General features: G+C 36.8%; 1 protein-coding gene across 1 annotated transcript; it reads left to right on the top strand.

The window, feature by feature from the left end:
- Positions 1 to 14,149: 14,149 nt before the first annotated feature.
- On the top strand, positions 14,150 to 21,779 carry LOC141391149 (uncharacterized). The gene is made up of 2 exons (XM_073964064.1): positions 14,150 to 14,475; positions 20,461 to 21,779. The coding sequence occupies exon 2, from the start codon at positions 20,468 to 20,470 to the stop codon at positions 21,377 to 21,379; it is 912 nt and encodes a 303-aa protein (XP_073820165.1). The 5' UTR covers positions 14,150 to 14,475; positions 20,461 to 20,467; the 3' UTR covers positions 21,380 to 21,779.
- The last annotated feature ends 364 nt before the right edge of the window (positions 21,780 to 22,143 follow it).

Genomic DNA, 22,143 nt, shown 5'->3' with positions numbered 1-22,143 from the left:
GGGACTGTACGAAGATCCTTTGGAAATGTATACCGATGTTGTTCGTTTTGGTCCTGATAACAGCGATATTATGTTTTCCGTGGACAAGTCCATGCTTCCTGGCATACTGGTCCAAAAGTTGTACGATGACCCACTGAAATGTCTAGTGGCCGCAATATCTATCGAAAAGATATGACTCCCAAAATAAGATCCACTTCGATATGTCGGTCCATTCCATTATGTACCTCCTCCGCAACACTTTTGAACTTTAATCCTAATCCACATTTTTTGTCGGCAAGTTCAAATGTCCAAAAAGTGTTTCAGTTCACATGGGCTGAGGGTATATCTCAGTCGGGAATGCCGACTGATACTTTTTTACTTGTTTTTTAAGTTTTAGCCACATTATCTTACCGAAATATCGGAAATTTGGTATTTAGTCTTCTTCAAGTCTAAAAACTTTCCGCCAGAAATTTGTCGTTATAGATAGACGTTTTGATATAGCCCTCATAGAACGGTACCTCCCGAATGTTGGTATTTTTAAGGAAAGCCACATTGTTTTACCGGAATTGCTGAAATTTGGTATTTAGTCTTCTTCATAAACGAAAAGAAATAAGAGAAAACAACAGAAAGAAATCTAATCATTTCATAATTCTTCCACAAACGTCCTAGAAGGAACAAGGGAGACTTCCCTCATATCAATGAGTGCACCCCGATTCATATTAGCTCAATGATATGGGACCTACTGTTTATCGCCGAGTCCGAACGTCGTGTCTAAGACACTACTTGTAGAGAAGTTTTACATGACTGAAATACTCAGGAAATATCGCCAACATTACTGAGGGGTATTTTGCCACACTTGAAAAGTGTTTGATGTTGCCTGACCGGGGAATCAAACCCACGACCTTCATCGTGCAAGGGGGATGTGCATACCATTGCACCCCGGTGGCACCCAATCATTTCATATTAGCTCAGAATATTTTATGGTGAAGGGTATACAAATTTCTTAAAGCTTTGTTTACTTGCTTAATATGACAACAGAGCCGCAGACATGGATTTTTAAGCGAAACACTATATCTTTTTTTCTGAAATTACATACCCCTCGTACAGCACCTTTAAAAAAAACTAAAATGTATAAAAAGGTATAACAACAACAAAAAACAAACTAACAGCAACAACACTAAAATCAACTGTAAAAATGCTAATGTTTGTTATACGCCACATAGTTATTACATATGTCTGTGTAAATCTGCCCATTTGTCCGTCTATATTTGTGCATAAATTGTCATATATAAATTTGTTATTTTCCCATTAGTCTTTTTCTTCTCCTTCTTTTTCATCTATATATATAAAAGAGTAGTGAGGTGAGTGACTGACTGACTGCCTGACTGACTGATTGACTGACTGATTCATCAGCGCCCAGACGAAACCGCTGAAGCTAGAAAGTTGAAATTTTGGGTGTAAGTTGCTGTTGGTGTGTAGGGGTGAGATAAGGCTGGGTTTTTGGAAATTCGACCTAGAAGTGTACGAAAAGTACTAAAAGGTACTAAATATGGTACCCTTTGTATTAGGCAAACGGTAAGAGCTAGAATTCTGAAATTTGGAATGAGGGTAACTGATGGAGAGCTAAAAAGATGTACCAAAGGGTTTTTGGAAATTAGAACTATAAGTGTACGAAAAGTACTAAATGGTACTAAATTTAGTACAATTTGGATTTGTGTGAACGGATTGAGCTGGAATAATGACATTTGGAACGAGGGTCACTGATGAAGAGTAACAATGAAAGGTTTTTGTAAATTCGAACTATAAGGGTACGAAAAGTACTAAATGGTACTAAATTTAGTACAACTCGGATTTGGGTGAACGGATGGAGCTAGAATCCTGAAATTTCAAATTAGGGTCACTGGTGGAGAGTAACAAAGAAAGGTTTTTGGAAATTCGAACCATAAGTGCACGAAAAGTAATAAATGGTACTAAATTTAGTACAATTCGGATTTGGGTGAACGGATAGAGCTGGAATCCTGAAATTTGGAATGAGGATCTCTGATGAAGAGTAAAAATGAAAGGTTTTTGGAAATTCGAATTACAAGGGTACGAAAAGTACTAAATGGTACTAAATTTAGTACAATTTGGATTTGGGTGAACGGATTGAGCTGGAATCCTGAAATTTGTAATGAGGGTCACTGATGGAGAGTAGCAAAGAAAGGTTTTTGGAAATTCGAATTACAAGGGTACGAAAAGTACTAAATGGTACTAAATTTAGTACAATTTGGGTTTGGGTGAACGAATAGAGCTGGAATCCTGAAATTTGGAATGAAGGTCACTGATGGAGAGTAAAAAAGAAAGGTTTTTGGAAATTCGAATTACAAGGGTACGAAAAGTACTAAATGGTACTAAATTTAGTACAATTTGGATTTGGGTGAACGGATTGAGCTGGAATCCTGAAATTTGTAATGAGGGTCACTGATGGAGAGTAGCAAGGAAAGGTTTTTAGAAATTCGAACCATAAGTGCACGAAAAGTACTAAATGGTACTAAATTTAGTACAATTCGGATTTGGGTGAACGGATAGAGCTGGAATACAGACATTTGGAATGAGGGTCACTGATGAAGAGTAACAATGAAAGGTTTTTGGAAATTCGAACTGTAAGGGTACGAAAAGTACTAAATGGTACTAAATTTAGTACAATTTTGATTTGGGTGAACGGATTGAGCTGGAATACAGACATTTGGAATAAGGGTCACTGATGAAGAGTAACAATGAAAGATTTTTGTAAATTCGAACTATAAGGGTACGAAAAGTACTAAATGGTACTAAATTTAGTACAATTTGGATTAGGGTGAACGGATAGAGCTGGAATCCTGAAATTTGGAATGAGGATCTCTGATGAAGAGTAAAAATGAAAGGTTTTTGGAAATTCGAATTACAAGGGTACGAAAAGTACTAAATGGTACTAAATTTAGTACAATTTGGATTTGGGTGAACGGATTGAGCTGGAATCCTGAAATTTGTAATGAGGGTCACTGATGGAGAGTAGCAAGGAAAGGTTTTTAGAAATTCGAACCATAAGTGCACGAAAAGTAATAAATGGTACTAAATTTAGTACAATTTGGGTTTGGGTGAACGAATAGAGCTGGAATCCTGAAATTTGGAATGAAGGTCACTGATGGAGAGTAAAAAAGGAAGGTTTTTGGAAATTCGAATTACAAGGGTACGAAAAGTGCTAAATGGTACTAAATTTAGTACAATTTGGGTGAAGGGATTGAACTGGAATCCTGAAATTTGTAATGAGGGTCACTGATGGAGAGTAGCAAAGAAAGGTTTTTAGAAATTCGAACCATAAGTGCACGAAAAGTACTAAATGGTACTAAATTTAGTACAATTCGGATTTGGGTGAACGGATAGAGCTGGAATACAGGCATTTGGAATGAGGGTCACTGATGAAGAGTAACAATGAAAGGTTTTTGGAAATTCGAACTGTAAGGGTACGAAAAGTACTAAATGGTACTAAATTTAGTACAATTTTGATTTGGGTGAACGGATTGAGCTGGAATACAGACATTTGGAATGAGGGTCACTGATGAAGAGTAACAATGAAAGGTTTTTGTAAATTCGAACTATAAGGGTACGAAAAGTACTAAATTTAGTACAATTTGGATTTGGGTGAACGAATAGAGCTGGAATCCTGAAATTTGGAATGAAGGTCACTGATGGAGAGTAAAAAAGGAAGGTTTTTGGAAATTCGAATTACAAGGGTACGAAAAGTGCTAAATGGTACTAAATTTAGTACAATTTGGATTTGGGTGAAGGGATTGAACTGGAATCCTGAAATTTGTAATGAGGGTCACTGATGGAGAGTAGCAAAGAAAGGTTTTTAGAAATTCGAACCATAAGTGCACGAAAAGTACTAAATGGTACTAAATTTAGTACAATTCGGATTTGGGTGAACGGATAGAGCTGGAATACAGGCATTTGGAATGAGGGTCACTGATGAAGAGTAACAATGAAAGGTTTTTGGAAATTCGAACTGTAAGGGTACGAAAAGTACTAAATGGTACTAAATTTAGTACAACTCGGATTTGGGTGAACGGATTGAGCTGGAATCCTGAAATTTGTAATGAGGGTCACTGGAGGAGAGTAGCAAAGAAAGGTTTTTAGAAATTCGAACCATAAGTGCACGAAAAGTAATAAATGGTACTAAATTTATTACAATTTGGGTTTGGGTGAACGAATAGAGCTGGAATCCTGAAATTTGGAATGAAGGTCACTGATGGAGAGTAAAAAAGAAAGGTTTTTGGAAATTCGAACTGTAAGGGTACGAAAAGTACTAAATGGTACTAAATTTAGTACAACTCGGATTTGGGTGAACGGATGGAGCTAGAATCCTGAAATTTCAAATTAGGGTCACTGGTGGAGAGTAACAATGAAAGGTTTTTGTAAATTCGAACTATAAGGGTACGAAAAGTACTAAATGGTACTAAATTTAGTACAACTCGGATTTGGGTGAACGGATGGAGCTAGAATCCTGAAATTTCAAATTAGGGTCACTGGTGGAGAGTAACAAAGAAAGGTTTTTGGAAATTCGAACCATAAGTGCACGAAAAGTAATAAATGGTACTAAATTTAGTACAATTCGGATTTGGGTGAACGGATAGAGCTGGAATCCTGAAATTTGGAATGAGGATCTCTGATGAAGAGTAAAAATGAAAGGTTTTTGGAAATTCGAATTACAAGGGTACGAAAAGTACTAAATGGTACTAAATTTAGTACAATTTGGATTTGGGTGAACGGATTGAGCTGGAATCCTGAAATTTGTAATGAGGGTCACTGATGGAGAGTAGCAAAGAAAGGTTTTTAGAAATTCGAACCATAAGTGCACGAAAAGTAATAAATGGTACTAAATTTAGTACAATTTGGGTTTGGGTGAACGAATAGAGCTGGAATCCTGAAATTTGGAATGAAGGTCATGATGGAGAGTAAAAAAGAAAGGTTTTTGGAAATTCGAATTACAAGGGTACGAAAAGTGCTAAATGGTACTAAATTTAGTACAATATGGATTTGGGTGAAGGGATTGAACTGGAATCCTGAAATTTGTAATGAGGGTCACTGATGGAGAGTAGCAAAGAAAGGTTTTTAGAAATTCGAACCATAAGTGCACGAAAAGTACTAAATGGTACTAAATTTAGTACAATTCGGATTTGGGTGAACGGATAGAGCTGGAATACAGACATTTGGAATGAGGGTCACTGATGAAGAGTAACAATGAAAGATTTTTGTAAATTCGAACTATAAGGGTACGAAAAGTACTAAATGCTACTAAATTTAGTACAATTTGGATTAGGGTGAACGGATAGAGCTGGAATCCTGAAATTTGGAATGAGGATCTCTGATGAAGAGTAAAAATGAAAGGTTTTTGGAAATTCGAATTACAAGGGTACGAAAAGTACTAAATGGTACTAAATTTAGTACAATTTGGATTTGGGTGAACGGATTGAGCTGGAATCCTGAAATTTGTAATGAGGGTCACTGATGGAGAGTAGCAAGGAAAGGTTTTTAGAAATTCGAACCATAAGTGCACGAAAAGTAATAAATGGTACTAAATTTAGTACAATTTGGGTTTGGGTGAACGAATAGAGCTGGAATCCTGAAATTTGGAATGAAGGTCACTGATGGAGAGTAAAAAAGGAAGGTTTTTGGAAATTCGAATTACAAGGGTACGAAAAGTGCTAAATGGTACTAAATTTAGTACAATTTGGATTTGGGTGAAGGGATTGAACTGGAATCCTGAAATTTGTAATGAGGGTCACTGATGGAGAGTAGCAAAGAAAGGTTTTTAGAAATTCGAACCATAAGTGCACGAAAAGTACTAAATGGTACTAAATTTAGTACAATTCGGATTTGGGTGAACGGATAGAGCTGGAATACAGGCATTTGGAATGAGGGTCACTGATGAAGAGTAACAATGAAAGGTTTTTGGAAATTCGAACTGTAAGGGTACGAAAAGTACTAAATGGTACTAAATTTAGTACAATTTTGATTTGGGTGAACGGATTGAGCTGGAATACAGACATTTGGAATGAGGGTCACTGATGAAGAGTAACAATGAAAGGTTTTTGTAAATTCGAACTATAAGGGTACGAAAAGTACTAAATTTAGTACAATTTGGATTTGGGTGAACGGATAGAGCTGGAATACAGGCATTTGGAATGAGCGTCACTGATGAAGAGTAACAATGAAATTTTTTTGGAAATTCGAACTGTAAGGGTACGAAAAGTATTAAATGGTACTAAATTTAGTACAATTTGGATTTGGGTGAACGGATTGAGCTGGAATCCTGAAATTTGTAATGAGGGTCACTGATGGAGAGTAGCAAAGAAAGGTTTTTGGAAATTCGAATTACAAGGGTACGAAAAGTACTAAATGGTACTAAATTTAGTACAATTTGGGTTTGGGTGAACGAATAGAGCTGGAATCCTGAAATTTGGAATGAAGGTCACTGATGGAGAGTAAAAAAGAAAGGTTTTTGGAAATTCGAATTACAAGGGTACGAAAAGTACTAAATGGTACTAAATTTAGTACAATTTGGATTTGGGTGAACGGATTGAGCTGGAATCCTGAAATTTGTAATGAGGGTCACTGATGGAGAGTAGCAAAGAAAGGTTTTTAGAAATTCGAACCATAAGTGCACGAAAAGTACTAAATGGTACTAAATTTAGTACAATTCGGATTTGGGTGAACGGATAGAGCTGGAATACAGACATTTGGAATGAGGGTCACTGATGAAGAGTAACAATGAAAGGTTTTTGGAAATTCGAACTGTAAGGGTACGAAAAGTACTAAATGGTACTAAATTTAGTACAATTTTGATTTGGGTGAACGGATTGAGCTGGAATACAGACATTTGGAATAAGGGTCACTGATGAAGAGTAACAATGAAAGATTTTTGTAAATTCGAACTATAAGGGTACGAAAAGTACTAAATGGTACTAAATTTAGTACAATTTGGATTAGGGTGAACGGATAGAGCTGGAATCCTGAAATTTGGAATGAGGATCTCTGATGAAGAGTAAAAATGAAAGGTTTTTGGAAATTCGAATTACAAGGGTACGAAAAGTACTAAATGGTACTAAATTTAGTACAATTTGGATTTGGGTGAACGGATTGAGCTGGAATCCTGAAATTTGTAATGAGGGTCACTGATGGAGAGTAGCAAGGAAAGGTTTTTAGAAATTCGAACCATAAGTGCACGAAAAGTAATAAATGGTACTAAATTTAGTACAATTTGGGTTTGGGTGAACGAATAGAGCTGGAATCCTGAAATTTGGAATGAAGGTCACTGATGGAGAGTAAAAAAGGAAGGTTTTTGGAAATTCGAATTACAAGGGTACGAAAAGTGCTAAATGGTACTAAATTTAGTACAATTTGGGTGAAGGGATTGAACTGGAATCCTGAAATTTGTAATGAGGGTCACTGATGGAGAGTAGCAAAGAAAGGTTTTTAGAAATTCGAACCATAAGTGCACGAAAAGTACTAAATGGTACTAAATTTAGTACAATTCGGATTTGGGTGAACGGATAGAGCTGGAATACAGGCATTTGGAATGAGGGTCACTGATGAAGAGTAACAATGAAAGGTTTTTGGAAATTCGAACTGTAAGGGTACGAAAAGTACTAAATGGTACTAAATTTAGTACAATTTTGATTTGGGTGAACGGATTGAGCTGGAATACAGACATTTGGAATGAGGGTCACTGATGAAGAGTAACAATGAAAGGTTTTTGTAAATTCGAACTATAAGGGTACGAAAAGTACTAAATTTAGTACAATTTGGATTTGGGTGAACGAATAGAGCTGGAATCCTGAAATTTGGAATGAAGGTCACTGATGGAGAGTAAAAAAGGAAGGTTTTTGGAAATTCGAATTACAAGGGTACGAAAAGTGCTAAATGGTACTAAATTTAGTACAATTTGGATTTGGGTGAAGGGATTGAACTGGAATCCTGAAATTTGTAATGAGGGTCACTGATGGAGAGTAGCAAAGAAAGGTTTTTAGAAATTCGAACCATAAGTGCACGAAAAGTACTAAATGGTACTAAATTTAGTACAATTCGGATTTGGGTGAACGGATAGAGCTGGAATACAGGCATTTGGAATGAGGGTCACTGATGAAGAGTAACAATGAAAGGTTTTTGGAAATTCGAACTGTAAGGGTACGAAAAGTACTAAATGGTACTAAATTTAGTACAACTCGGATTTGGGTGAACGGATTGAGCTGGAATCCTGAAATTTGTAATGAGGGTCACTGGAGGAGAGTAGCAAAGAAAGGTTTTTAGAAATTCGAACCATAAGTGCACGAAAAGTAATAAATGGTACTAAATTTATTACAATTTGGGTTTGGGTGAACGAATAGAGCTGGAATCCTGAAATTTGGAATGAAGGTCACTGATGGAGAGTAAAAAAGAAAGGTTTTTGGAAATTCGAACTGTAAGGGTACGAAAAGTACTAAATGGTACTAAATTTAGTACAACTCGGATTTGGGTGAACGGATGGAGCTAGAATCCTGAAATTTCAAATTAGGGTCACTGGTGGAGAGTAACAATGAAAGGTTTTTGTAAATTCGAACTATAAGGGTACGAAAAGTACTAAATGGTACTAAATTTAGTACAACTCGGATTTGGGTGAACGGATGGAGCTAGAATCCTGAAATTTCAAATTAGGGTCACTGGTGGAGAGTAACAAAGAAAGGTTTTTGGAAATTCGAACCATAAGTGCACGAAAAGTAATAAATGGTACTAAATTTAGTACAATTCGGATTTGGGTGAACGGATAGAGCTGGAATCCTGAAATTTGGAATGAGGATCTCTGATGAAGAGTAAAAATGAAAGGTTTTTGGAAATTCGAATTACAAGGGTACGAAAAGTACTAAATGGTACTAAATTTAGTACAATTTGGATTTGGGTGAACGGATTGAGCTGGAATCCTGAAATTTGTAATGAGGGTCACTGATGGAGAGTAGCAAAGAAAGGTTTTTAGAAATTCGAACCATAAGTGCACGAAAAGTAATAAATGGTACTAAATTTAGTACAATTTGGGTTTGGGTGAACGAATAGAGCTGGAATCCTGAAATTTGGAATGAAGGTCATGATGGAGAGTAAAAAAGAAAGGTTTTTGGAAATTCGAATTACAAGGGTACGAAAAGTGCTAAATGGTACTAAATTTAGTACAATATGGATTTGGGTGAAGGGATTGAACTGGAATCCTGAAATTTGTAATGAGGGTCACTGATGGAGAGTAGCAAAGAAAGGTTTTTAGAAATTCGAACCATAAGTGCACGAAAAGTACTAAATGGTACTAAATTTAGTACAATTCGGATTTGGGTGAACGGATAGAGCTGGAATACAGACATTTGGAATGAGGGTCACTGATGAAGAGTAACAATGAAAGATTTTTGTAAATTCGAACTATAAGGGTACGAAAAGTACTAAATGCTACTAAATTTAGTACAATTTGGATTAGGGTGAACGGATAGAGCTGGAATCCTGAAATTTGGAATGAGGATCTCTGATGAAGAGTAAAAATGAAAGGTTTTTGGAAATTCGAATTACAAGGGTACGAAAAGTACTAAATGGTACTAAATTTAGTACAATTTGGATTTGGGTGAACGGATTGAGCTGGAATCCTGAAATTTGTAATGAGGGTCACTGATGGAGAGTAGCAAGGAAAGGTTTTTAGAAATTCGAACCATAAGTGCACGAAAAGTAATAAATGGTACTAAATTTAGTACAATTTGGGTTTGGGTGAACGAATAGAGCTGGAATCCTGAAATTTGGAATGAAGGTCACTGATGGAGAGTAAAAAAGGAAGGTTTTTGGAAATTCGAATTACAAGGGTACGAAAAGTGCTAAATGGTACTAAATTTAGTACAATTTGGATTTGGGTGAAGGGATTGAACTGGAATCCTGAAATTTGTAATGAGGGTCACTGATGGAGAGTAGCAAAGAAAGGTTTTTAGAAATTCGAACCATAAGTGCACGAAAAGTACTAAATGGTACTAAATTTAGTACAATTCGGATTTGGGTGAACGGATAGAGCTGGAATACAGGCATTTGGAATGAGGGTCACTGATGAAGAGTAACAATGAAAGGTTTTTGGAAATTCGAACTGTAAGGGTACGAAAAGTACTAAATGGTACTAAATTTAGTACAATTTTGATTTGGGTGAACGGATTGAGCTGGAATACAGACATTTGGAATGAGGGTCACTGATGAAGAGTAACAATGAAAGGTTTTTGTAAATTCGAACTATAAGGGTACGAAAAGTACTAAATTTAGTACAATTTGGATTTGGGTGAACGGATAGAGCTGGAATACAGGCATTTGGAATGAGGGTCACTGATGAAGAGTAACAATGAAATTTTTTTGGAAATTCGAACTGTAAGGGTACGAAAAGTATTAAATGGTACTAAATTTAGTACAATTTTGATTTGGGTGAACGGATTGAGCTGGAATGCAGAAATTTGGAATGAGGGTCACTGATGAAGAGTAACAATGAAAGGTTTTTGTAAATTTGTTGTTGTTGTTGTAGCAGCTAGAAACCTACGTATAAGCATAGGTTTTTTGCTGGGTTGGCAGCCGCTGGCCGAAACACAATGGTTTCGGGTCAATCCGGTACGAAAGAATCCGCTGCCGTGGGATTGTAAATTCGAACTATAAGGGTAAGAAAAGTACTAAATGGTACTAAATTTAGTACAATTTGGATTTGGGTGAACGGATGGCACTAGAATCCTGAAATTTGAAATTAGGGTCACTGGTGGAGACTAACAATGAAAGGTTTTTGGAAACTTGAACTATAAGTGCAGAGAAAGTTCTAAATGGTACTAAATTTAGTACAATTTGGATTTGGGTGAACAGATTGAGCTGGAATCCTGAAATTTGTAATGAGGGTCACTGATGGAGAGTAGCAATGAAAGGTTTTTAGAAATTCGAACCATAAGTGCACGAGAAGTACTAAATGGTACTAAATTTAGTACAATTCGGATTTGGGTGAACGGATAGAGCTGGAATCCTGAAATTTGGAATGAGGATCACTGATGAAGAGTAAAAATTAAAGGTTTTTGAAATTCGAACTATAATATACGAAAAGTAATAAATGGTACTAAATTTAGTACAATTTGGGTTTGGATGAACGAATAGAGCTGGAATCCTGAAATTTGGAATGAAGGTCACTGATGGAGAGTAAAAAAGAAAGGTTTTTGGAAATTCGAATTACAAGGGTACGAAAAGTACTAAATGGTACTAAATTTAGTACAATTTGGATTTGGGTGAACGAATAGAGCTGGAATCCTGAAATTTGAATGAAGGTCACTGATGGAGAGTAAAAATGAAAGGTTTTTGGAAATTCGAATTAAAATTATACGAAAAATACTAAATGGTACTAAATATAGTACAATTTGGATATGGGTTAACGAATAGGGCCGGAATCTTGAAATTTGGAATGGGGGTAAGAAAGATGTACCAAAGGTCGAAAAGTCCTAAATGGTAGTGAGTTTAGTATGATATGGATTTGAAGAGCTGGAATCCTGAAATTTGGAATTAAGATTACTGTTGGAATATAGAATTGAGATATGGAGGTAGCTTTGGAAAATCGTACTAATGTGCACTAAATGGTACGACATTCGCTATAATTTGTATTTGCGTGAACAGATTATTGTTCGAGTGTAGGATTGAGGTAGTTTTGGAAATTCGTACTTATGGGAAAGTGCTAAATGGAACTACATTGGAAATCGTGTACGAAAAGTGCTAAATGGTACAAAATTTGGTACCTCTTGGTATTTGCTATATGGTATAGAATTTTGTACAATTTTGATTTTGTAAAGGGTAGAACTGGAATTTTGAAATTCGGTATTAGATTAGCAATTGGTGTTTAGAGTGGAAGTAGGGAGGAGGTTTTGAAAATTCGTACTTATTTATACAAAAACTACTAAATAGTCCCCAAATGGGTTTCAGGTGAACTGGTAAAACTGGAAAAGTGAATTGGGGTTAGGATATATGTTGAATATAAGGAAGTCATTTTGAAAACGTTTACCTATGTGTACGATAAGTTGGGTAACATGTTGGTACCAAAACCATTTTAAATAGTTAAGGTACTAAATTTGGTGTTGGGTGTAGGAACAAAACTGGGATTATATAATTTGGAAATACGCTATTTGTACAAAAAATACGAAATGGAAAAATATTTGTTGAATATATTTGGTGAGTTTGAAAAATTGTACTGCATATTGTTCCATTGATTTGATGTTAACGCCAAGGAGTTTGTAAAAAATGTACTGAAATTAAGTAGTCAAACGTGAAGTATCTTTTCAAAAAATGTTTTTTTTTTTGTTCTGACCGCTTTGGTATGTAAATTTGAAAACGTGGTCCAATGCGACAATTTTGTTAACTAGAAAGTATTTACCCCCCTGATATTAAAAAATCCTAAATTGAAATGCCTTCAAACAATTTTCCGTTATATACGGTTGACATACCCGTGCACATTAAGTACAATTTTTTGTAAAGAAGTTTTCTAACCTTTCATGCCACAAATTCCGAATTTCGGTTGGAAAATGTGCAGAAGATTTTCAAAATACTCTAAATCTTCAAAATATCTCTTCTAATAAACGTGGACTGAAGTGGAGATTTTTTAAATTAAACTTTTATATCCTCTGAGTATTCAAGGTCCAAATTTAAAGAAAATTGGACAATATACATTTGTTCTTCTTTTTAAATACACTTGGTCGAGAGGTACCGTTATATGGGGATATCCGAAAACGTGGATTTTTATGGCCATTTTGAACGCCGAAAATTTAACGGACCTATTCGGGTTCTGGGCGAAACCGCTAAAGCTAGAACCTTGAATTGTGAATGTGCGTGATTGTTGTTGTGAAGGGGTGAGATAAAGTTAAGTGTTTGGAAATTCGTACTGGAAGGGAATGCTGTGTTAGTGAAGAGGTAAAACCAGGAGTCAAATCTGAATGTTGAAGCCACGTTCAACAACAAAGACGTCCCCCTGACTCATCACATTAGTAACACCAACATTTAAATTCCATCTATATTATAAATACTAATATTTGCGACTCATTCCATTCTCACTCATGTTTTTTGTTCTTTTTTCATTATCACAAATCATCACTCAAATACCAGTTTATTTTGTATCTACTTACTCTTTGTACATTACCTTCAATACTCAATTTTCACTCACTCATTTTATAATATACATATACAAATACCATTACATATTTTCGTACATAGCGCTAGGAGCGCCTTCTTAGTTTAAAACTTTCAATTTTGTAATTAGTTCTTAAGAAGATCTCAATAAAGCAGGAGCTTTTAATTTGAATTGTCCTAGAAAACTGGATATTTGTTTCGCTTTTCTGGGAAACCCAAAATCAGAATTCTGAGGAAAGACCAGAATTCTTCATGGTCCTTCGAGCGTTCCTAGTAAAGACTAGGTTTTGGAGTGATCCAGTGGACGTATCTCATCGTCATTCCAATAAAAAGAAGTTTTAAAATTGCTGGCATCAATCCAGAAAAAGGAGTTTCCCTAACTCAACATATTGTGGTCTGCCGTTGTTACAAAGGAGAAGCCTAAAAACGACGACAACCTGTCATCAACAACAAAAAGAATTCATCGAGTCATCATTGTTTTCCAACCACTAAGAAAAAAAAATCATCCCAAAACGGAAAAAAAATTCATCCTGAAGAAGAGTCAGTCTGGTTGCTGAGAATATTTCATCGAGAGAAAACTGAGAGTTAGCCATTTAAAGAGGTACGAAAAAAGGAGGAAATTCAGGTATGTACAATGAAAACTTGCATTGTCCCGATTTTGATCATTTGGTACCATCGACAAATTAAAATTTAATCGAAAACATCGAAAAATAATAATATGTAAAAACCCCCAAAAAATAATCTCCACTAATTAAAACTACGAAAAAATCGCAAAAAACCGTTTAAAATAATTAAAAACAATTTAATTCGCCATAATTTCTTTAAAAATTAATAAAAATATTAAATTTTCATCATTTTAAATTAATGAATATCGCCACTATCGATAGTCGACAATTTGCCAACCCTGGCATGTTGATATCACAAGTGCCAACACTGACATATCGATATCGCAAGTGCCAACACTGATATACATGAGTGCCAACACTGATGAAAGAGAGAAAAGAAAACATAAAAAAATTGTCAAACAGCAGTGCGGACGGACATTAACGAGTAAATAAAATTGTTAAAAAACAGTGAAAAATCTAATTAAATCGTGCAGGAAACTAATAAAAACAATAAATAAAATTAAAAGGAATAAAATAAATACGGCACAAGTGAAAAAAGTATAAAAACTATTAAAAAATAACAAAAAAAATTGAAGTGCCCACGAACAGTTCCCAACAACAACAAGCCGGCAACCAACAATCCTCCTGATTGGCGCAACAACAACAAGAAAATAGCAAACAAGGAAGATTCTAGGTGAGTCTATGGTGTTTTTTTACGTTTTTTTTTATATTTTTTGGACAAAATTCTTCGCAAATATTTTGCTGATTTTCATCGTTGGAGAGTGCTGGTTTTGGAAGCGGTAAATAACAACAACAACATTGATCTTCATACATAACCTACGTCAACATTTTGCTGCAAAATATTAAAGGGTGTTTTAAAAAACGTGATAGTTTTTTATTTTGAAATAAAAAGAAAACAATAAAACGAACAAATATTCGCGTCGTGTAAAAATAACGAAAAAACATTGACCATCGCTTGTAAAAAAATATATTTGTTGTTGTACAAAAAAATTTTTTAATGGCAAAATTAGGTTCAAGGCCATAAGGAAGAAGAAGAAAAAAGTTGTTTTGTGGAATTTTTGAGAAATTATCAGTAAATGCATAGCGGTTTCTAAGTACATATGTACATAAATAAATAAGGAGAATTGAAGCACATAAAATGAAAACAAATTAAATAGAAAAGATAGTTGCCAGATTGTTCGTTTTTAACAGTAAAGTGGGATGGTGAGTTTCTCCCTGAAAATAATTTAAAAAGGAATTAATACGATCAATATCGACTTGATAGGCACTATAAATAAAAAAAATATAAGCGGTAGTACAAATTTTGTGAATTTTTTGGAAAGTCAACATGACGAAAAAGAAGGAAAAAGCAATTCGACGTAAATTTGCGTTTGATAACACTCAATTACAAGCGTTTTGCAAGAAATTTAACGCGAATATTGAAAAATTTGATAGCGCAGCAGCGTTGGAGGTACAGCATGAAGAGCTGGAGCGACGTTGGAATAATTTGGTGGAAAGTTTTGAGAATTGTATGACGGAAGATGGTGATAGTGATGTAGCGGTAGACTCAGGTGAAATGACAGTTACGTTTGAAGAAGCTTCGGAGCTATATCAAGAGTGCAAAGTGAAACTTATTGAAGCAACACAAACTAAATTGCAGCCAAAGATACATGAGAGCACTCGAGTAGAATCCACCATGGGTCATCAGGGAGCGTCAAACCTTAAACTTCCGCCTTGTGACATACAACCCTTTGAAGGAGGTTATTCAAATTGGCCTGCCTTTAGGGATATTTTTCAAGCAGTGATTATAAGCCACCATGGACTGTCTGATGCTCAAAGACTTTACCATTTGAGGAGTAAAACGAGAGGTGAAGCTTTGCAGATCGTTCAGCGTTTCGAATTATGTGACGCCAATTTCAAATTAGCTTGGGAAGCGTTGAAAAACAGGTTTGAAAATACTCGAATACTTGTTCACCAGCAGATGAAGAAACTTTTTGGAATTCAAGTCGCCTCCTGCGAAACTTCTAAGTCAATTCGACAAATCCAAAACTGTATTAATGAGAGTTTAGCGATTTTTAAATCTTATAAAATTAATACAGACAATTGGGATCCAGTAATCGTTCATTTGTGCTCAACAAAATTACCAGAGGATACACTGAGGTCATGGGAGGATTCGCTTAGTGACCATAAGGAGTTACCAACCTGGTTACAATTTAATACGTTTTTGAGCAAAAGGATTGAAATTTTGGAAACACTAACAGATTTAAAGAAACCGAATCAGAAAGAAACTCAACATTTTTCAAGATCTCAAACATTTCACTCCCAATCAAACGAAGATAAAGTTGTGTGTAAAAAATGTAAGCAGAATCACGCTCTTAGGCATTGCAGCCAATTTAAATCATTGTCGTCCTACAGAAGAATGAAGTTCGTGTATGCAAATAAATATTGTGTGAACTGTCTATCGCCGAATCATTACAAAGGAAAATGTCCTAGTCAAAATTCGTGTGCAAAGTGCAAACAAAAGCATCACACAATGCTTCATTTGGAAAGGAACAATGATAATTACAACGAAAAGAAAGGCAATGGAAGTTCAGATCAAGATCCAAGGTCATCAAACTCCCCTCCTGGAAGAAATAGCGCTGCGAATGATTCAGTTCAACTTTATTTTTCTCATAATAATAGTACGACGGTGCTGCCGACTGCTCTTGTCGAAGTATTTCATGCTGGTGAGAAGTTTTTGGTTCGAGCTTTATTGGATGGAGGTTCCGAGCGAAGTTTTTTGTCAAAAAGGATACAACAACAACTCAATATTCCTAAAGTAAGACATGATACGCAAATATGTGGGTTAGGTGGAACCATAGTTGGTAGTTCACATGGAATGAGTAGTGTTGTGGTAAAAGCAAGGGACTCGGACTTCTCCCTGAAGATGAATTTAATAATAGTTTCAAGGTTATCGCATTTTCTACCAGCAAAGAAGGTTAATATTGATCATTTAAGTGGTGTTTCGGAATTAAAACTAGCTGATCCTTATTTTTATAAACCGTCACCGATTGATATGATTATTGGAAGTGATTATTTGCCGCAGATTAATATGGAAGGAGTTCGACATGACATCTCTAAAGACTTGGAAGCAAGAGAATCTAGATTTGGGTGGTATTTATCTGGCCCCATGCCTGTTAACAATGTAAATGCGTTTAAGACCACTGTATATGACAGTGAAGATATGGCTCTCCATGAGCAAATGAAAATGTTTTGGGAAGTTGAAAATTTTGAAAGGATTCCTAACACAAATGATGACGATTCATACTGCGAAGAGTTTTATAAGAAAACTACATATCGAGAAGATAATGGCCGGTATGTAGTTCGCCTTCCGTTTCGCCGAGAGTACCCAAATGATGTTTATTTAGGATCATCAAAGAATAGTGCCAGTGCTCAATACTTTCGTATGGAGAAGACTTTGGAGAAGTCTCCGGAGCTGAAAGCTGAATATAACCGTGTTCTACAGGAATATATTGATTTGGATCATATGGAGCCTGTGTCACATCGTGAAAAGCTGGACGATAAGCAGACATCGTTCTACTTGCCGCACCATGCGGTCGTAAGGCCAGACAGCAGGTCAACTAAAGTAAGAGTTGTTTTTAATGGGTCAAAGAAAACTACAAGTGGCTTTTCTTTGAATAATGTTCTCCTGCCTGGACCAACTTTAATCGCAGATTTGATGCAAATTATAATCTCTTGGAGATTTTATGAATTTGTCTTCACCGGTGACATACAAAAAATGTACCGGCAGATATTGGTACATCCAAAAGACAGAAAATACCAGCTAATATTTCATCGACCGAGCAGCGAACAACCAATAAAAACATACCAATTGAAGACAGTTACTTTTGGAATTAACTGCGCGCCTTTTTTGGCCTTAAGGACTTTAGTTCAACTTGGAGAAGATTGCAAATTGAGAGATAGTTCGTCGTCAGAAATATTAAGATATGAAACGTATGTCGATGATGTGTTGTCAGGAGGGCATAGTTTAGATGAAGCCCGTAATAAACAAAGTCAACTGATTGAAACTTTAAGGGGAGCAGCCTTCCCCCTGAAGAAAATGGCATCCAACTGCAGCGCCCTTTTAGAAAATTTGGCCCGGGAGGATCTTCTTGATGAAGAATTTTTGAAATTTGATGAGACAAGTACTACTAAAACCTTAGGAATTCGCTGGAATGCGAAGAATGATACTTTTTTCTACAAGGTTCAAGAGGTGAATAACAATCTGGTGGCTACTAAAAGAGATATTCTATCAGTGATTGCGAGGTTATACGATCCACTTGGATGGATAGGGCCCATCATAGTAGTCGCAAAGATACTTATGCAAAGTCTTTGGCAAGAAAAAGTTGATTGGAATGAAGCAGTTCGTCCCAGTATTATGGTATTCTGGAGAAAATTCCTTGAAAACTTGCCAAACATAGGTGAACTAAAAATTCCGAGGTGGATAGGTTATTCTCCTGATGCTACAATACAAGCACATGGATTCTCAGATGCCTCTGAGAAAGCATACTGTGCCGTAGTGTACATAAGAATTGAGCACCCAACGAGGGAAACAACCAGCCACCTGCTGGTAGCGAAAACAAAAGTAGCACCACTAAAGAGTTTAACAATTCCTAAGTTAGAACTTTGCGGAGCGGTAATGTTGGCGAAATTGATGAATTGCTTGGATATTCGATACGATTATAAGAAGTTTTATTGGACTGACTCGTCGATCGTGCTTGGATGGCTTCAAAAAGATCCACAGTCACTTAAAACATTTGTAGCAAATCGTATTTTGGCACTTAAAGAAATCTGTAACATTGAAGACTGGCGTCATGTAAGTACGGATGAAAATCCCGCAGATATTGGTTCTCGTGGTTGCACACCATACGAACTCAAGCAAAACGATCTATGGTGGCATGGGCCAACCTGGCTTCAAAAACCATTAGAAGAATGGCCAAAACCAAGAACTTTTGATCCGCCAACTATAGAAACAAAAAAGACATCAACCTTCACTCTTCTTTTTAAAGATAAAGACATTTTCCAACGGGTTACATCTTTCAATAGAACTATCAGAGCACTAGTGCAAATTATTCGACTTTTTCAAAGACGTCGATGTCGACTCCACCCTGGGAAATGCCTTACCACCGAAGATCCAATTACGACGGCAGAAATTATAGACGCTAAACGAAGAATGATAGTATCGGCTCAGAAGACATTTTATCCTCTTGATTATGAACAGCTAATCCAAAAGAAACCACTTAACAAAAAGAGCGCAATAATGAGCTTGAGCCCCTTCTTAGACGAAGAAGGACTCATTCGAGTTGGAGGAAGATTAAATAACTCTGGATTGAGTTATAATGAGCGACATCCTGTCCTTTTGCCCACAAAATGCGGTTTAACAAAACTTTTGATCCAATATACTCACGATACTTTGCTTCATGCAGAACACAACATTATGCTCAGAGCCATAAGACAGGCGTATTACATTCCGAGGCTTCGAAATGTCATAAGAAAGTGCATAAGAGAATGTACGAAATGTACCATCTACAAGCAGAAGTTCCAGAATCAGCTCATGGGAGCTCTTCCGCGAGAACGAGTCACATTTTCCCTCCCTTTCACTTATACGGGAGTGGACTTCGCCGGCCCTTTCAGCATTAAGTCGTCGCCCCTCAAAAACGCAAAATTACTGAAAGGATATGCCGCAGTGTTTGTGTGTTTTTGTACTCGAGCCGTCCATCTTGAGGCTTGCTCCGACCTCTCCGCAGATGCCTTCCTGGCTACTTTCTCTAGATTTGTTGGAAGGCGTGGTTTGCCGAAGACGCTCTTCTCGGACAATGGGCGTAACTTCGTCGGTGCTCACAGAAAACTCCTTGAAGAACATGCAGCCTTTTTAAAATCTCTTGGAGAAAAACTCATCGAAAAATACAGCGAGCAAGGATTTACTTGGACCTTCATTCCCCCTTATGCACCCCACATGGGTGGCCTATGGGAGGCGGGCGTGAAGAGTATGAAGTCTCACTTAAAAAAAGTCACTGTAAACTGGAATTTTACATTTGAAGAGTTTACGACGCTCCTTATACGTATTGAAGCTGTACTCAACTCAAGACCATTGTGCTCAGTGTCGGAAGATCCAAATGAATTGGTCCCCCTGACCCCTGGTCACTTTTTGCGAGGAGCGCCTCTAACAGCTCCCCCTGAGTCTTGCCCAACCATACCCATGAAGTCTCTCTCATACATTAACAGATGGCAGCGATTAAAAACACTTCATCACATATTTAGTCAGAGATGGAAAGCAGAATACGTCACTGAATTGCAAAGGAGATACAAGTGGAAAACTTGCAAAAATAATTTGAAAGAAGGTGATCTGGTCATCGTTAAAGACGATTTACTACCCCCTACTGAGTGGTGTCTAGGACGAATCACTCAAGCTTTCACCGGAAAAGATAATAACGTTCGTGTAGTGGAGATAAAAACGAAAAACGGCCTCATTGTTCGCCCAATCGTTAAGGTGTGCCTTCTTCCCACTACTGCTCCTCAATCAGTTCCAGATCTAAAGCCTGACGAAGAATTGTCCAAAAACTACTAAACCAATGATCAAATCAAAAAATGCAAGTTTCTCATTGTATATGTTTGTCTTTTCCTTTCTTTTTATTCACAGATACAATATGGCTTCCAACAACCCGAAACCACGGTGCTTCCTGTGTGGCCGGAACCATCCGCTCAAATATTGCTTGACTTTCCGTAAAAAATTATTCTCAGAGCGCCGCCAAGCTCTAGAAGGACAAGACATCTGCGTTAATTGCCTCGGCCATGGACACCACCGGTCAGTATGTCAATCTCCACATCGATGTGAAAGGTGCAAAGCAAAACATCACTCCATGATCCACCATGACATAACTCTCCATGACTCCAGCCTTGAAAACGTGGTCGAACCCAGTGGCCACGAAGAGGATGTCACCCTGACAGACGACGTCGTTTGCGAAGTGGTACCCTTCTACCAGCAGCTCACCACTTACAAAGGAGCTAGGCCACCAAACTACGTTTCTCCAAATGCAATGCCTACAGAGATAGAGCCAGTATTACAATGTACATTGGGAGCGAGTGGCAAGAAAAAGTTGGTGACGTTATTGTTTTGGCCAGAGGTTCCGAAGTCATGGGTTCTCTACGATAGCGTAAAGGAATTAGTTCCACATAAACCACTGAGTGGTGTGGTGTCATACGGGAAATTTGAGGTGTACACGCCTGAAGGCACCTTAAAGGAGCGATTCGTGCTACTAGACAGCGCCCCGTTCTACATAGCACCTCCCATAAATCGTCCTCAGTTCACTATCCATGCTTCAGGACGACCAATAGCTCACGGTCAGCCCTTCTCCTACGGCCAAGTTGACGGAGTCATTGGCAAAGATCTTGAGGAGCAAATTGCCAGAGGTCCATGGGAGAAATCTAAGCGTAACCCAAACGTACTAATGCGAAACTCCGTTTTTGGCGTTATATTCGGCGGCTCATGTGCCCGCAGCAACATACCATTTTTGAAGTCGCTCAGCCCATTGGTGCCTCACGACCACTTCCCTGCCTAATCATCATCTTGTTGCCGGGAGTATGTTGAAGCCACGTTCAACAACAAAGACGTCCCCCTGACTCATCACATTAGTAACACCAACATTTAAATTCCATCTATATTATAAATACTAATATTTGCGACCCATTCCATTCTCACTCATGTTTTTTGTTCTTTTTTCATTATCACAAATCATCACTCAAATACCAGTTTATTTTGTATCTACTTACTCTTTGTACATTACCTTCAATACTCAATTTTCACTCACTCATTTTATAATATACATATACAAATACCATTACATATTTTCGTACATAGCGCTAGGAGCGCCTTCTTAGTTTAAAACTTTCAATTTTGTAATTAGTTCTTAAGAAGATCTCAATAAAGCAGGAGCTTTTAATTTGAATTGTCCTAGAAAACTGGATATTTGTTTCGCTTTTCTGGGAAACCCAAAATCAGAATTCTGAGGAAAGACCAGAATTCTTCACTGAAATTTGCAATAGTTTTGGAAATTCGTAATAAAAATATGGTAGATGTGTAGGGATGCGATACGGCAGATTTTTTTTTATTCTGACTACAATCGAAAAAATATTGGTAATAAAATAGGTCTTAGTACAACAGAATCTCCAGTATTCACCATTTCCGTATTAAATATTGTTTATATATACTTCGTTTCCTTTCCGCATACGAAGTAGCGGGCATTTGCTAGTCATCTTTATATAACTTTTAACGGAAATCAACATCTTCAACTGGGTAATAGTTGAGTGTTTAGTGCGTTTATCC

Source organism: Musca autumnalis, unplaced genomic scaffold (genome assembly GCF_047663935.1).
Source record: "Musca autumnalis isolate F117 unplaced genomic scaffold, ASM4766393v1 scaffold_1, whole genome shotgun sequence".
In the NCBI taxonomy this organism is placed as follows: Eukaryota; Metazoa; Arthropoda; class Insecta; order Diptera; family Muscidae; genus Musca; species Musca autumnalis.
The sequence above is the reverse complement of the archived record's forward strand: the minus strand, read 5'-3'. Positions and strand labels throughout refer to the sequence as shown.